The sequence below is a fragment of the Coregonus lavaretus genome (assembly GCF_964263955.1).
Source record: "Coregonus lavaretus genome assembly, chromosome: 36".
Taxonomy (NCBI): domain Eukaryota; kingdom Metazoa; phylum Chordata; class Actinopteri; order Salmoniformes; family Salmonidae; genus Coregonus; species Coregonus lavaretus.
In genome coordinates, this window is record NC_140023.1 from 15,213,333 (window position 1) to 15,229,215 (window position 15,883).

The window sequence follows — 15,883 nt, forward strand, 5'->3', positions numbered from 1 at the left end:
GGCAACCATGGTGGAATAAGGGGAGACAGCAGGAGAGTGCTGGTGGTGGTGGAGTGGAGATATAACTGCATCTAAAACCATCTACTTGGCAAAGCAATGAAACACATGCACAGAGAGGGAGAAACATTGAGTGTGGGTGGGGGATGGATGCCACTGGTCCCACATTTCAATCTCTCAATGTGAGAGTAGTGGAATGGGTGGATGGGTAGAAGTGTCTGGGACTCAGAGTTGCTGGCGTTGGGGGCCTTACCTGTTCCTGGCAGGGGGCACTTGTCGCAGCGCGGGCCCCAGGCCTTGCCCACACTGCAGCAGCACAGCTGTTTGCTCAGCTGAGCAGACACTGGGTGCAAACACTGCTTCCCCGAACTGACCAATCGGAAACAAGCCCCTTTCTCCTCGTGGACGGCAGGGGTGTCGGCTGAAGAGGTGCGGAGGGAGAAGGGCGAGGGGAGGTGTGCCACAGTGGGAGGAGACACAGACATGGGGGAGAGAAAAGAGAAAATAAAGAAGTCCCCCTTCACCGGAATCCCCCCGCCCAACACAGAGTACAGTACTCACACATTTATAACAACGACATCAAAAATACCAAGAAAAATGTGAAACATCTCAGGGGTAGTTAGCTTTGTTGCCTGCTACCACTGAGAAATGTCATATCTTCATCACAGGATTTTTGAGCTATGAAGAAAGTGTCAACTAGACTAAACTAAAAGCTCAAACACAAAACACCCACAAGCACAGCACATACAACATCAAAAGCTCTCTGGGTGTACAAACATTGAGCACTTCATGCCAATGCGTCATGCACTAGTGAACAAAGTCGAATGCTGACCCAAATAAAAGCATGCAGTAGGGTTGGTTGAGTGTTTCTGAATGATGCACATCATGAGGGGTTTAGGCAGCTCAAATCCTGAAGTGTAGGAGTGGAAACTGTGGTATGGCAAGGCACTAACGGAACAAAGACTCTCTAAGGATTTGACTTCCAAGTAGAGCTAGAACCATATCATGTTCTTCCAGTATTTCTTCATTTTTCAATGGGTAAGCTATCCTATCAACATTAAAATCAGTGCTTTTTTCCCCCGTCTCACAACAGTCTCCAAAACCCAAAATGTGACAATGCTGAACTGCTGAGGCCAAAAGGAGGGCTAAATGGTGTCATGACTATCCACGAGAATCCAAATAGGTCAGATCAGGATTGCAATGAATAACATAAATCAGACCCCCTCTCACCCGTAGAGGGGGAAGGAAAGAACTAGTGGGTATTAACAACTTACGTCCTGTCGTAAATCAAGGGAGACGATCCAGGCTCTCCCTCTCAAGATTCACCAAAGGAATGTTCTTTGTCTCAACATACTTTTTTTCTGCTTAAACAAAAGCGAATACTGGAACAATATTTCTAACGTAGAATGTGGGGAATGGTCAGAGGCGATCTATAGGACACTAAGGTCATTTTGTTTGTTATTTTGTGATGGCATTAAAAATTGTATAAAGGAAACAGTGTAACTTGGAAAGTATACCCACTACATACACTACCAGTCAAAAGTTTGGACACACCTACACATTTATTTTTGTAGAATAATAGTGAAGACATCAAAACTATGAAATAACACATATGGAATCATGGAGTAAACAAAAAAGTGTAAAACAAATCAAAATATATTTGATATTTTCTTAAAAGTTAATTTGTGGAATTTCTTTCCTTCTTTATGCGTTTCAGCCAATCAGTTGTGTTGTGACAAGGTAGGGGGGGGGGGGGGGGTATACAGAAGACAGCCCTATTTGGTAAAAGACCAAGTCCATACTATGGCAAGAACAGCTCAAATAAGCAAAGAGAAATGACAGTCCATCATTACTTTAAGACATGAAGGTCAGTGAATACGGAACATTTCAAGAACTTTGAAAGTTTCTTCAAGTGCAGTCGCAAAAACCATCAAGCGCTATGATGAAACTGGCTCTCATGAGGACCGCCACAGGAATGGAATACCCAGATTTACCTCTGCTGCAGAGGATAAGTTCATTAGAGTTACCAGCCTCAGAAATTTCAGCCCAAATAAATGCTTCACAGAGTTCAAGTCACAGACACATCAACATCAACTGTTCAGAGGAGACTGCGTGAATCAGGCCTTCATGGTCTAATTGCTGCAAAGAAACCACTACTAAAGGACACCAATAAGAAGAAGAGACCTGCTTGGGCCAAGAAACACGAGCAATGGACATTAGACCGGTGGATATTTGTCCTCTGGTCTGGAGTCCGAATTTGAGATTTTTGGTTCCAAACGCCGTGGCCTTGTGAGACGCGGTGTGGGTGAACGGATGATCTCCGCATGTGTAGTTCCCACCGTAAAGCATGGAGGAGGAGGTGTTATGGTGTGGGGGTGCTTTGCTGGTGACACTGTCTGTGATTTATTTAGAATTTAAGGCACACTTAACTAGCATGGCTACCACAGCATTCTGCAGCGATACGCCATACCATCTGGTTTGGGTTTAGTTGGACTATCATTTGTTTTTCAACAGGACAATGACCCAACACACCTCCAGGCTGGGCAAAGGCTATTTTACCAAGAAGGAGAGTGATGGAGTGCTGCATCAGATGACCTGGCCTCCACAATCCCCCGACCTCAACCCAATTGAGATGGTTTGGGATGAGTCGGACGGCAGAGTGTGGAAAAGCAGCCAACAAGTGCTCCTTCAAGACTGTTGGAAAAACATTCCAGGTGAAGCTGGTTGAGAGAATGCCAAGAGTGTGCAAAGCTGTCATCAAGGCAAAGGGTGGCTATTTGAAGAATCTCAAATATAAAATACATTTTGATTTGTTTTACACTTTTTTGGTTACTACATGATTCCAGATGTGCTATTTCATAGTTTTTATGTCTTCACTATTATTCTACAATGTAGAAAATAGTACAAAATAAATAAAAACCCTTGAATGAGTAGGTGTGTCCAAACCTTTGACTGGTACTGTATATGACGTTGCCATACTATACGTTGTGCATGTAATATGAAAAATGATGAAAGTGTTTTTGTTAAGAGAGGGATGTGATTTGAGAAGTTATAAGAGATAATTGTTTTACATAACTTGCACAGTGAATAGTCACCGCCCCGAAGTGAGGTCAGAAAGCGTGCCAGCCTGCTGGAACCGCCCCTTTCGACCAAAGTGTATAAATTATGAGTTCAGAAAAAACACATTAGACCAGAAAAGCGTGAAGCGGTAGCTACACGTTTAAAATGGTTGGAACTTTGAATCTCAACACGAGGTGAAGAAAATAAACTAATCTCCCGGACAATCACTGGTACGGCTGATTTGCTGTCCTAAGTAAGGTATCTTCGAAAGGGAATTTAAGTAGGGCCATCTGCTACTATGCTCAAACCATCGTATTACGCTACTCTCATCACCCCACTTGGGAACCATCGATACGGCTGGCTATCCTATCTTCAAAGAAGCAACTTCAAGACCAAATGGAAGGAAAATCAATTCTGTGGTTCTGTTCAGGACTACATGACAAGTTATCGGAGAACGGACAACTACGAAGAAAGACAACATTATTCACGTAAATACATTAATGATTTCTTACTCAAAGCGGGCGGCGGTTCGTGTGCAACGTATATGGGTACTGTAGGTGAGCGTAGTTTCTGAATGTATCAAGGTTAAGTGTCTCTGTCCCTCTCTCTCGCCATCTCTTCTTTTTAACAAGCAGCCATGTTGTTGTCATTCCGCTAGGGACCTGTTTTCTCCAGTCAATAACCGGTGCAGAGTGTGTATGTTTATCCTGTGTTCCCATTTAATTAGCTAGTAAATAAATAATTAAACCAATTTGTGTAGTACTGAATCATACGTAATGCTGGGTTTTTTGCAGATGCAAGGAGGTTACGACTGTTCAGAATGATGATATGATACGAGGTTATGATTAATAAGTTGACTGTTTATAGATGCGATAGATAAAGACCTTTTAGAGTTTAATCCGCTCTAGTGGTGCCCCAGATCCTAATGAGTTAATTGTTACATGATTAATTTAATCGGGTAACAATTAAACATAGTGAGTTAATTAGAGAAATAACAGTCTTCAGATGAATTTTAAAGTCACGTCACGACAATGGGTTAATGCACATGAACTTCAAATTAGAAGTACTGGAATTTACAAGACATAATTCAAAGAACAGTGAAAGGTAATAGCTTTTTCTTTACCAATCCTGTACAAAAGGTCACAAAGAGTTTTTATTCTTCGAACATTTTCCCCTTTAGGCAGTTTGTGTGGTGCATTGATATTCGTCAACACAGACTGAAAAAGTTCTCAGGTTTCCAGTCATTATTGACAGAGAGGGTATGTGGGCGAGTGTGTGTTTATGTGTGTGTGTAACTGTTGGAAAGAGGGGCTCAAACGGCTGAACCGCTGTCCCTCCAAACCCTCTACAAAAATTGTGAATCCGCCTCAGAGTCTCACACTTCACAGCTCGGACACATGGGGGAAATCGTGTATGGGGGAAATCGTGGCCAAATTCCATCCACCCCCCTCCTCCCTACCACCCACATTCAAGTTGCTCTAAGGCCAAAGCCACCAATTAATACCAGTGACCAGGGGTGCAACTTTCACTGGGGACATGTGAAATTGCATTTTTGTTCCCCCCAGTTTTATCATTGGAATGTGATACAAAACGAGGCAACGGTGTGCTTTAGAACCATGCGGACGCCTCTGAGCGGTCGGGTAGGCTGTTTGGAGTGTTTATCCGACTAAAAAATATATATATATATTTTATTATATGTCCCCCCCACTTCTAAAACCAAAGTTGCGCCCCTGCCAGTGACACCTACTCACTGACGTGGCAGCACCACTGTGTTAAACACGCTTGAGTCTTTTCTTGAGTCTCAGAAACTGTCTAGCTAATAGGGCTATGGGGTGACTGTGGGGTTCTGTTGCTAAACACGTCTCAAAGTACACTAGAGCAGCATGACCCATGAATAGGTCAGTGAATGCCCCAATGATGGGATCTCTCCCTTTGTCGGACGTTGAGAGGCAGCACATTAGAGGGGAGTGGGGGAGGGAAGGGGAGATGGAGGGATAGAGAGAGATGAGGGTGCTGGGGTTCTGTTAGATTGCCCTTGGTGGCCCTCCCTTAATTTCTAGACATTACATTTTTTTACATTTACGTCATTTAGCAGATGCTCTTATCCAGAGCGACTTACAAATTGGTGCATTCACCCTATAGCCAGTGGGATAACCACTTGACACATTTTTTTATTTATTTTCTTATTTTTTGGGGGGGGGGGGGGGGGGTGGTAGAAGGATTACTTTATCCTATCCCAGGTATTCCTTAAAGAGGTGGGGTTTCAAATGTCTCCGGAAGGTGGTGAGTGACTCCGCTGTCCTGGCGTCGTGAGGGAGCTTGTTCCACCATTGGGGTGCCAGAGCAGCGAACAGTTTTGACTGGGCTGAGCGGGAACTATGCTTCCGCAGAGGAAGGGGAGCCAGCAGGCCAGAGGTGGATGAACGCAGTGCCCTCGTTTGGGTGTAGGGACTGATCAGAGCCTGAAGGTACGGAGGTGCCGTTCCCCTCACAGCTCCATAGGCAAGCACCATGGTCTTGTAACAGATGCGAGCTTCAACTGGAAGCCAGTGGAGTGTGCGGAGGAGCGGGGTGACGTGAGAGAACTTGGGAAGGTTGAACACCAGACGGGCTGCGGCATTCTGGATGAGTTGTAGGGGTTTAATGGCACAGGCAGGGAGCCCAGCCAACAGCGAGTTGCAGTAATCCAGACGGGAGATGACAAGTGCCTGGATTAGGACCTGTGCCGCTTCCTGTGTAAGGCAGGGTCGTACTCTCCGAATGTTGTAGAGCATGAACCTGCAGGATCGGGTCACCGCCTTGATGTTAGCGGAGAAGTTAGTTAGCTAGACAGTTTCTGCATTTGTCTCCCATGCAGGGGCGGCCTGTTCAATAGGGCGATATGGGCGACGCACTGCCAAACGGGAAAAGGAAGGGATTTTTTTTCTAATCAATTATATCACGGCAACAGTAGTTATCAGTGTTGTAATCTATACGTCTGATCTGCCACAGTGCCACACTGCCACTAAATGTCGAATCAGGCTAAAGTCGTGCTTCAAATGGCTCCCCCCCCTTTTGGGGCGATTTCAGTCAGGTTGAAAATCGCCCAGAAGTCTGTCATAGACTCCCATGTAAAATCTATTTTTTTCAAATTTCAGAGCCTTCAATACAATCTCAATGGGTGTCTGTGGGCTTGCACTTACGCGCTTTCGTCATACGTTACGTAACCATGAACGTAACTGAGAAAAGAGCGGATTGTGTCTTTGAAAGAAGTTCCTTTTTGTCGGCGAACAAATCAAGATAAATTGGCAACGAAACAATTAGGACCTCCCAGACCAAATTTAATAATTCAACAGGTTTCTACTAAAGGCGGAAAGTCCTACACCCGAGGATTTTCCAAAAATTGGTACGAACGAAAAAAGACATTGCCACTCACTCAACTGGATGAGGGATACAGGCTAGCTGTCCGCCGCCACAACGATGAGGTTAGTGTTGATAATCACAAGTTTACTGGAGAACTGAGACCAAGTAGAGACTTTGGACAGGGTGGATATGGTATAATAAAGGCAGTTTATTCAGAGGTAAAGATATCTGGAATCGCGTGCACGGACCCGTTCGTCAAACTCTTAGGGAGCTATAAATTAAGCCCCATTACTTACCATATCAGATAAGAGAAATTGCTGCAGCTACATATATTTTACATCCTGGCCCTACATAGTTCACTATTTGCATCACTTACCAAAATATTACATGTGGTCATATATGCTTGGAAAGTGGAGATGCCATAGAACGTCAAAAAAGTAAACATTGCTGGAGACACATTGCCGTTTTGGAGAAGACATCGCGTTTGCTAGCGAAGAGATTTGTTGTGGCAAATGAACTTGGGCTGGGAATTGCCAGGAACCTCACGATAAGATATATGCATCAGCATTGCGAGTCTCATGATTCTATACGTATTGCGATTCGATACTGTGATTTTATTGCGCACCATATGTCTGTTGCAGAGGGATCAGAAAGCCATGAGAACGAGTTTTGATCAGTCATGGAAATAAAAGTGCTGAAAACAAATTGGCTCCCAATGTGAAAAGATTGAGAACAAGCTATGAAGGAACAATAATGGTGTTTTGGTGCAGGTACAGCCAACTAGCGCTAAAATATTGCGATATTGTCAATACAGTATATCGTAAAGTATCACTATGTAACTCGATTTCTTTCACCCCAATCCCTCAAATTAACGGTAAATAACTGAATTGTTTGCCCCACATTTAGCTAAGATGATTAGCTAGCCAGCTAAAATGTTTTATTTAGTTAGCAGTCGCATCTACAATAGTTTACTGTCAATAACATGTCTCCAAAAATGACGTGGTGTCTCCAATTGTGTTGACATTTTACAATTGCGATGCGCATCCATGAGTATCCACTTTCTGTAGCTCAGCTGGTAGAGCATGGTGCTTGTAACGCCAAGGTAGTGGGTTCGATCCCCGGGACCACCCATACACAAAAATGTATGCACGCATGACTGTAAGTCGCTTTGGATAAAAGCGTCTGCTAAATGGTATATTATTATTATTATTATTATTATCTGAAGAGAGCCCCGAAACATTGTGTGCAGAAATTTATGCAATAAATGAAGTAGGTTGAATCTAGTAGTTCTGATCTTCTGATTGGTCCTGATGAGTTGGGCGAGGTCCCCTCCAGGCTACTGTCACTGTTGCATTGGCTCTGAGTCGGGTTCTCTGTCTTCAAATGTTCAGCCTAAGAGAGGGGATTTTTGTGTGTGTGTGTGTGTGTGTGTGTGTTTAACAGTGATGATGTGTGTGTGTGTGTGTGTGTGTGTGTGTGTTTAACAGTGATGATGTGTGTGTGTGTGTGTTTGTGTGTGTGTGTGTCCTCAGAGCAAGAACTCGTGAGTTGGAAGAACTGAGAGGCCTATGGCGTGGGTGTTGTCCTTGGCCACCTGCTGACAAGGCTGACAAGATAGGACCCTTTTGTCCATTGTTATTGGATAGGAACAGAACTTATAACCAGCTCCTGACCTAAATAGATCTTAGCACAACATTTTACTCAACATATCATATTCCATATTCACTATAACAAATATATTTACTACGACATTAGCAAGAACCGCCACATCCTCAGCCGGCTAATCCAGTGTGTGAAGTTTTGCGGAGTGTTTGAGTTAGCTTTGCGAGGCAAAGATGAAACTGAGGGCTCCACCAACCCTGGTAAGCCAACACTTTTGAGATCAGTCAATAAATGCTTCTGGTATTGACTTATATGCTGCCCCTGTCTTCATGTTGTTGCTGGACATATCTTTTTTAAAATGTGTGTAGGTCACCTAAATCATCAGAAAAATTGCCCCTCCTGAGATTTTTTTCAGGAGCCGCCACTGCTCCCATGTAACCCTATTTGGAGCATAGCCCTTTACACTAGTACCCGTATACGGGTTGAAAATTGCAGATTTGGGCACTGATAAGCACCTACATTGTAATGCAGTGGCTGTAAATGCTATAAATTATGTCAGAGCTCAGGCTCTGCGCTTCACAGCGCTGTATAGGTTTTGACTGACAGCCGTTCTGAACTTGAACACGGCACGCGACAAGAAGTTGCCCCCATCCCTCCCGGTAATTGGGTACTTTTGCAAATGTTTTGTTGTCTGAGTGAGGAAAATGCTGTAAATTAAGATGACTCAATGTGTTTTGAAAGATGAGACGTTGAGGATTATAATAAATACTGCTTTGATGTCATACAAGCAAGCCAAACACTGTGAGTCCAAATGTGCACTTCACATTTCCATATCATAAAACTCATGTCATATACAGTTGAAGTCGGAGGTTTACATACACTTAGGTTGGAGTCATTAAAACTTGTTTTTCAACCACTCCACAAATTTCTTGTTAACAAACTATAGTTTTGGCAAGTCGATTAGGACATCTACTTTGTGCATGACACAAGTCATCTTTCCAACAATTGTTTACTGACAGATTATTTCACTTATAATAATTCACTGTATCACAATTCCAGTGGGTCAGAAGTTTACATACACTAAATTGACGGTGCCTTTAACAGCTTGGAAAATTCCAGAAAATTGTGTCATGGCTTTAGAAGCTTCTGATAGGCTAATTGACATAATTTGAGTCAATTGGAGGTGTAGCTGTGGATGTATTTCAAGGCCTACCTTCAAACTCAGTGCCTCTTTGCTTGACATCACGGGAAAATCAAAAGAAATCAGCCAAGACCTCAGAAAAAGTATTGTAGACCTCCACAAGTCTGGTTCATCCTTGGGAGCAATTTCCAAACGCCTGAAGGTAACACGTTCATCTGTACAAACAATAGTACGCAAGTATAAACACCATGGGACCACGCAGCCGTCATACCGCTCAGGAAGGAGACCCATTCTGTCTCCTAGAGATGAACGTACTTTGGTGCGAAAAGTGCAAATCAATCCCAGAACAACAGCAAAGGACCTTGTTAAGATGCTGGAGGAAACAGGTACAAAAGTATCTATTTCCACAGTAAAACGAGTCCTATATTGACATAACCTGAAAGGCCGCTCAGCAAGGAAGAAGCCACTGCTCCAAAACCACCATAAAAAAGACAGACTACGGTTTGCAACTGCACATGGGGACAAAGACAGTACTTTTTGGAGAAATGTCCTCTGGTCTGATGGAACAAAAATATAACTGTTTGGCCATAATGACCATTGTTATGTTTGGAGGAAAAAGGGGAAGGCTTGCAAGCCGAAGAACACCATCCAACTGTGAAGCACGGGGGTGGCAGCATCATGCTGTGCGGGTGCTTTGCTGCAGGAGGGACTGGTGCACTTCACAATATAGATGGCATCCTGAGGAAGGAAAATTATGTGGCTATATTGAAGCAACATCTCAAGACATCAGTAAGGAAGTTAAAGCTTGGTCGCAAATGGGTCTTCCAAATGGACAATGACCCCAAGCATACTTCCAAAGTTGTGGAAAAATGGCTTAAGGAAAACAAAGTCAAGGTATTGGAGTGGCCATCACAAAGCCCTGATCTCAATCCTATAGAACATTTGTGGGCAGAACTGAAAAAGCGTGTGCGAGCAAGGAGGCCTACAAACCTTACTCAGTTACACCAGCTCTGTCAGGAGGAATGGGCCAAAATTCACCCAACTTATTGTGGGAAGCTTGTGGAAGGCTACCCGAAACGTTTGACCCAAGTTAAACAATTTAAAGGCAATGCTACCAAATACTAATTGAGTGTATGTAAACTTCTGACCCACTGGGAATGTGATGAAAGAAATAAAAACTGAAATAAATCATTCTCTCTACTATTATTCTGACATTTCACATTCTTAAAATAAAGTGGTGATCCTAACTGACCTAAGACAGGATTAAATGTCAGGAATTGTGAAAAACTGAGTTTAAATGTATTTGGTTAAGGTGTATGTAAACTTCCGACTTCAACTGTACAGTGTCAACGTTTATGATCACTAAGTTTGATGTACAGTGACAACACGACATGGTGTCATATCCTGGGTTGTTCTGTAAAGAACATTTAACCACGGAACACGCACCTAAATGCACGCATGACTCCTTTCTATGCACACCAAAATGATGATATTTTCTCTGAATTGCCCTATGAAAGCCTTTGTATTTTATAACTTAGCTAGTCATGTTGGCAATAAAACAAGCTTTCAAATGATGCCCACCTGACGCAGATAGCGAAAGAAAAAAAATTGCCTGTTTTTGGATTGTGTAAACAACAACAGTAACTGTGTTATGGCAGGGATGCAGGGCTGTGTTCCAAACAAAGCAACTACAAGTGTGCTTGATCTAGTTCCTCAAAGGCACAGCTAGGAGAGCTTATAGTTGAAGACTCTTCTTTGAGCCATAAAAGTGCATTGAAATGACTTAGGAACTGTGCACACTTTGGAGAGGTGTTTAGCCACTTGGAGACACCAGTTAGTCCTCTCACTCAAACCCTTGTAATTTTTTTGTCTTATGTTGCATCTACCCCACATTTTCCAGGAATATTCTTATCATGTTACTGAATGTATCCCGAGTATTTTCAGATTTCATTATCAACAAATGTGGCAAAAAGTACAGTAAATGTAAAATGCACATAAAATCAACAGTGTAATGTTTGGATTCAGTCTTGTGTCAGGTGAACTGTTGTGTTCTCAACTTTGGTATAATAATTTTCCCATAATCTCCAAACTGTTCCCTTTAAATTGCTACCATGCTTATGCATTTCATATCTCTTCTGTAAGAAACATTTATTTTTAGCCCTATCCATACAGGCCAATTCCCATGAGTGTAAAGGGTTAATCACGCGTGGTATGTGCATTTCAAGCAGTCATTACTGATGTATTTTTAACCTTTTGGTCAAGAATATTGTCTCGCACCAGCGGAATGTTTGATGACGTGTCAGAATCCCAAAAGAAAATTGAGTCACAGTTATTGTAAGTGCTACGCATGGAATGCATTGGTTTATTTTTGTTAAATCTAGGTGGACACAGGATGTACGTGTATGTGTAAAGTCTCATTCCATGGTACAATAGGGCATTATTAGTGGCTCTCACAATGGGAAGGTCCGTTTTGGTTGGTTACTGTTGCTGTCATGCCTATTATAAGCCAATCAACACACAAAGGCAGTACATAGGAGGGTCAGGCTGAATTTGGTCCTTCATCAACACCAATATGTTTCTCTCCAAACTCCACTGTGCTTTAATGCCAGCAGAGAGCTCAGTAACTCAACACACACAATGAGGGGAGAAGTCTAGATGCGACGTTGGCGGTTCAATGACAGGCAACACATGCAGGGGAGGGGGGAAACACAATGGATGATGTCACTGATGAATTTCCAATGCTTCCTTTTTCCATTTAAGGACAAAACTGTAGCAAGGCTCCTTGCCATAGCCAGTGATGTTGATGAATGGCCACTCAGGTTTCAATAGCAATGATATATATAGAAGGGAACCAGCAGAAGACACAAACCAAGAGTCAAAACACACACATATACACACACACACTGGTCGGACTGGGAGAGACAACAACTGGCAGGGAAACGCATGCTGAACAAGACCACATCATTAAAGGCCATCACTGATCAATCGCTCTCCAACCAACAACCCAGAGAACTGAGAATCAAGTCAATTGGATTTTAATCCCTCAACCCAACACTCCTTCCTTCCTTCCCACTTTCAGTGGAGAGAAATAAGATCTGTTGTGTTTGGCAATATGCTGTTCCTTTTGCTCCATGCTCTGAGGGGAATATGATTAATATGATAAACATCATGCTTTTCATCCATGCATTCCCATCTGTTCCCACATTCATATGCATATCATCAAAACACAGCCTTTGCAGTACGCTTTGCGGCATTCGCAACATTCTTCTACACACTGCAATCCTGACTGTACAGGCACTGAGAAAGAAAGAGAGCGAGAGAGAGAGAGAGAGGGAGGGAGATACAGCGAGAGAGCGAGGAAGAGAGGGCGAGACAGAGAGAGAGGGCGAGAGAGAGAGAGAGGGAGGGAGATACAGCGAGAGAGCGAGGAAGAGAGGGCGAGACAGAGAGAGAGGGCGAGACAGAGAGAGAGAGAGGGTGAGACAGAGAGAGAGAGGGCGAGAGAGAGGGGAGAGACCGACAGAGAGAGAGAGGTATGGAGGACTTACGGATACAGGTGGAGAGGGTGGGGTCAGGGATATAGCCGACCTTACAGCTGCACCTGTAGCTGCCCATGGTGTTCAGACAGTCTCCGTTGGGACACACACCCTGCAGCTGGCACTCATTAAGATCTGCAACAGAAAACCAAGGAGAGGAACAAAGTAATACACTGTTGATATACATATTAGTGTGTATTACACAGTACAGAAAGGAACATGAACTGAACGTGCATAGAATAGAGATGTGTATGCTGGTAACTCCACCAATTACCATCATTTTGTTTGTTTCTATACATGAGTTCGTATAATAGCTCACAACAACCGCATTCATATCATAACCTTGGTGTAGCCCCGACATAACTGTTATGGTCCAAGGCAGCTCCCGTAGTTTGAGGTTATTCATATGAAGTGGAGGAGACAGTTTCAGGTCTCCCGGTTATGGAGTAACCTGATAAAAGAGCAGGTTGATTTCCTTAGTTCAAAGTCTGGCTTATGAGGCTGAACGTGGGACTAACAGCTTTGGGGGTTCACTGGTTCACTGCAGAGTGGACATGTCAGCCAGTCACTAGAGCCTAACTTATTGGAAACAACAGCTGGGTAGACATAACATGTCCAGCTGGAAGAAGGTCAATAGAATGATTTCCCCATATACTCCTTATAACAGGAGACAAGCAGACTTTGTATCCCCTTTCCAACTCGGCTGCCTCTTAGCTGTTTACATATATCTTGTTCATTTGTTTTGGTATCCAGTTTACAAGTGTAGTTTGTTATTGAGAGGGCTAAATATGAAGCATGTTTTTGAGTTATGTATCCAAAAGGGAGCTTTGTTCCATCCATATTTCCATGTGATTTGTTCCCCTTTAATTCTGTTCAAATTGATTAATATTATCACTTTACATGTTGTTCTTTCTGTTTCAAAAGTGAAAAGATATACCAGTACAGGATCATCACTCATGCACAGAGTTTGCTAGAAGCCTCACACATGACACTACATGGATAGTGTACTTGACAAGAGCAGCATCACATCATCCTGTGGTACTCTAACACCAGGCGACAGCATGTGGATATCCTTCCATGTAATGTAAGTCATGAATATTTCAGAGGATACATCTTGACCAGGTTCATATCACAGGAGGCTCTACTGTGTTCTGTTAAACTGTAATAGAATCAACAAATAGGGGAAGAGACGTCATTCCCAGTGACATGTTTCCCCTGGGGTGGGTGAATGAGGGTGTTCCTTCTTGTCTCACAGGACAGATGATCCAAATCACTTTTCTTTCTCAGGCAGATCTCAGGAGGATAAAGATGTTTGCGTTAACATTCTTTACTACAACACCCTCTGCAAGGAATATCAATGAATGGCAATTATCATCTATGGGACGCGTCTCCACTGGCACTTTCACGGTTTTAACACCTGCACCGCTCCTTCAAGCCCCGCCCACATGCGCTGTCAATCACTGCACTGACAGAATAATTACCCACAAGGCCATAAAACGGCTCAGCGGTGAACCGAGTGGAGGAGAGGTGAATTCAATATACACTCACTATTTCTGTCCCCCCGGGGCCCCACAGAGCGCGGCCCACTGCCTGTGATGACACACTGAGAGGAGTGTGCTGCTGGGGTGAGAAGATCACTGCTCACTCATCACCTTAATCACTTTGGACTCAGATCCGCTGCCTGGGCTGGGACACACCTGCGCATTAGTCACCACAACATTCAGCAGCGCCTGAGAAGTGCTAAACGAGAGTATGTGGGAGGGAGATTGGCTTGTCCAAGAGAAGTCATACTGAACATGACCCAGCCTAACACCTCCTACCCTCACCGCTTCAGAACTCAAATGGCTCACTGGGGAATTTAATCAGAACTGGATCAGAACCAGACCCGCCGACTCCACACGACTTGAAACCAGCCGAGCAAGCCTCTATCGTGTCTTTTTCCCCTCCATTTTTTATATTGGACACAGTCACACCATATTCAGAAATTAGTAAACACACATACCTAGCTCCAAGAAAAACTAAATGGAGATTAAATCCAAATCAGCCCTGTAAAAAAGGGGTAATATTAAGGGGAACAGGAAGTGGTGGATTACAGGGTAAAGAGTCACAGCACCTCCACAGGAATAACCAAGTCTGGGCCACCACTCTGCTCTCCTCAGCCTGGCAGCACTCCGAATAGGCAGCAGTCAGGCCTCGGCTCCCCTTTCAGAGCCCTTCTCTGCCTAACCACAGTTCTGGCAAGCGCCTTGGCGCGGTGGCACTCTGCCTCATGTAGAACCAGTGGAACCCAGGCATATGCCCTCTGTTGGTTGTGCCATGCACTACACTACCAGTGCTGTCAATTAATGGGATCCCTTTGAAGTGAGTAGGGGTGTCCCCTGATGTTTTCAATGTACCGTCCACTGTTCCAATAGAATTCTCAATGATGTAGAATAATGTAGTGTGTTTAGTGTTGGGCAGTTGTTATTGTAGTAGAGACGCCACAAGCTCAATTTAAAGGATAAGCCTTCACTATTTCATAACCCCTCTCTGTAAGATCTGACAGTTCAAACAGCCAGCTACCATAGAGAGAAGGAGAGGTTTGGGTTTCCTGCTGATTAGAGGAGAGCAGTAGGGGTTATATTTTTTTGTTTAAAAAATGAGCAGTCAGTAAAGTCCCTGAGCAGGCCTGTGGCGTATACACAGACACTGGTCCCTCTACCTCCCTTCCTCCCTCCCCTTGAGTGGAGTGCTGAGTGAATGGGCCACAGTAGGTTCAAAAGTCGCTGGGGCAGAGCAGGCTTGATTTAGTGTGACTCCTCTGAATACGGTCAGGCCTGCCAGCCCTGATGTATTGTAGTCATCGTTCGCTATCATATCCCAATTCAATTCAGATTAGATTAGGGAAATCTATCAAATATGGCACCTGCCTCTTTTCACTCTCTCCCCCGCATGGCTGTTATGGTGTTTGAGGTCCTGTTAAAGCAGGATTGATCACTGACGACCAAGTGAGCAAGTCAGAGTAGAAAGAGAAGAAAAAACTTTAATCTTTGATAGATTTCAGGCAGCTCTGGGGAGACAACAAATGGCAGCTGGCAAACCAGTGTCATAAATGAGAGTGGGCTGAGTCAGTGTATCTGTGGAGGATTGGAGCGCGAGGGACCAGCAGAGGGTGCTGTGTACAGGTAGACAGGCCCATACCACCCAAGGAAGGGTGAGAATGATC

At 43.8% G+C, this 15,883-nt stretch overlaps 1 protein-coding gene across 1 annotated transcript in view; it reads right to left on the reverse strand.

Moving 5' to 3' along the window:
• The window catches only part of LOC311110871 (latent-transforming growth factor beta-binding protein 1-like), a 154,240-nt gene that overhangs the window by 72,639 nt on the left and 65,718 nt on the right, over positions 1-15,883 (reverse strand). Inside the window, exons 9-10 of the mRNA XM_084153471.1 lie at positions 12,691-12,851; positions 251-418 (exon numbers count right to left, since the gene is read on the reverse strand). Of these exons, the coding sequence (XP_084009597.1) occupies positions 251-418; positions 12,691-12,851 (329 nt within the window). The remainder of the gene's footprint in view (positions 1-250; positions 419-12,690; positions 12,852-15,883) is intronic.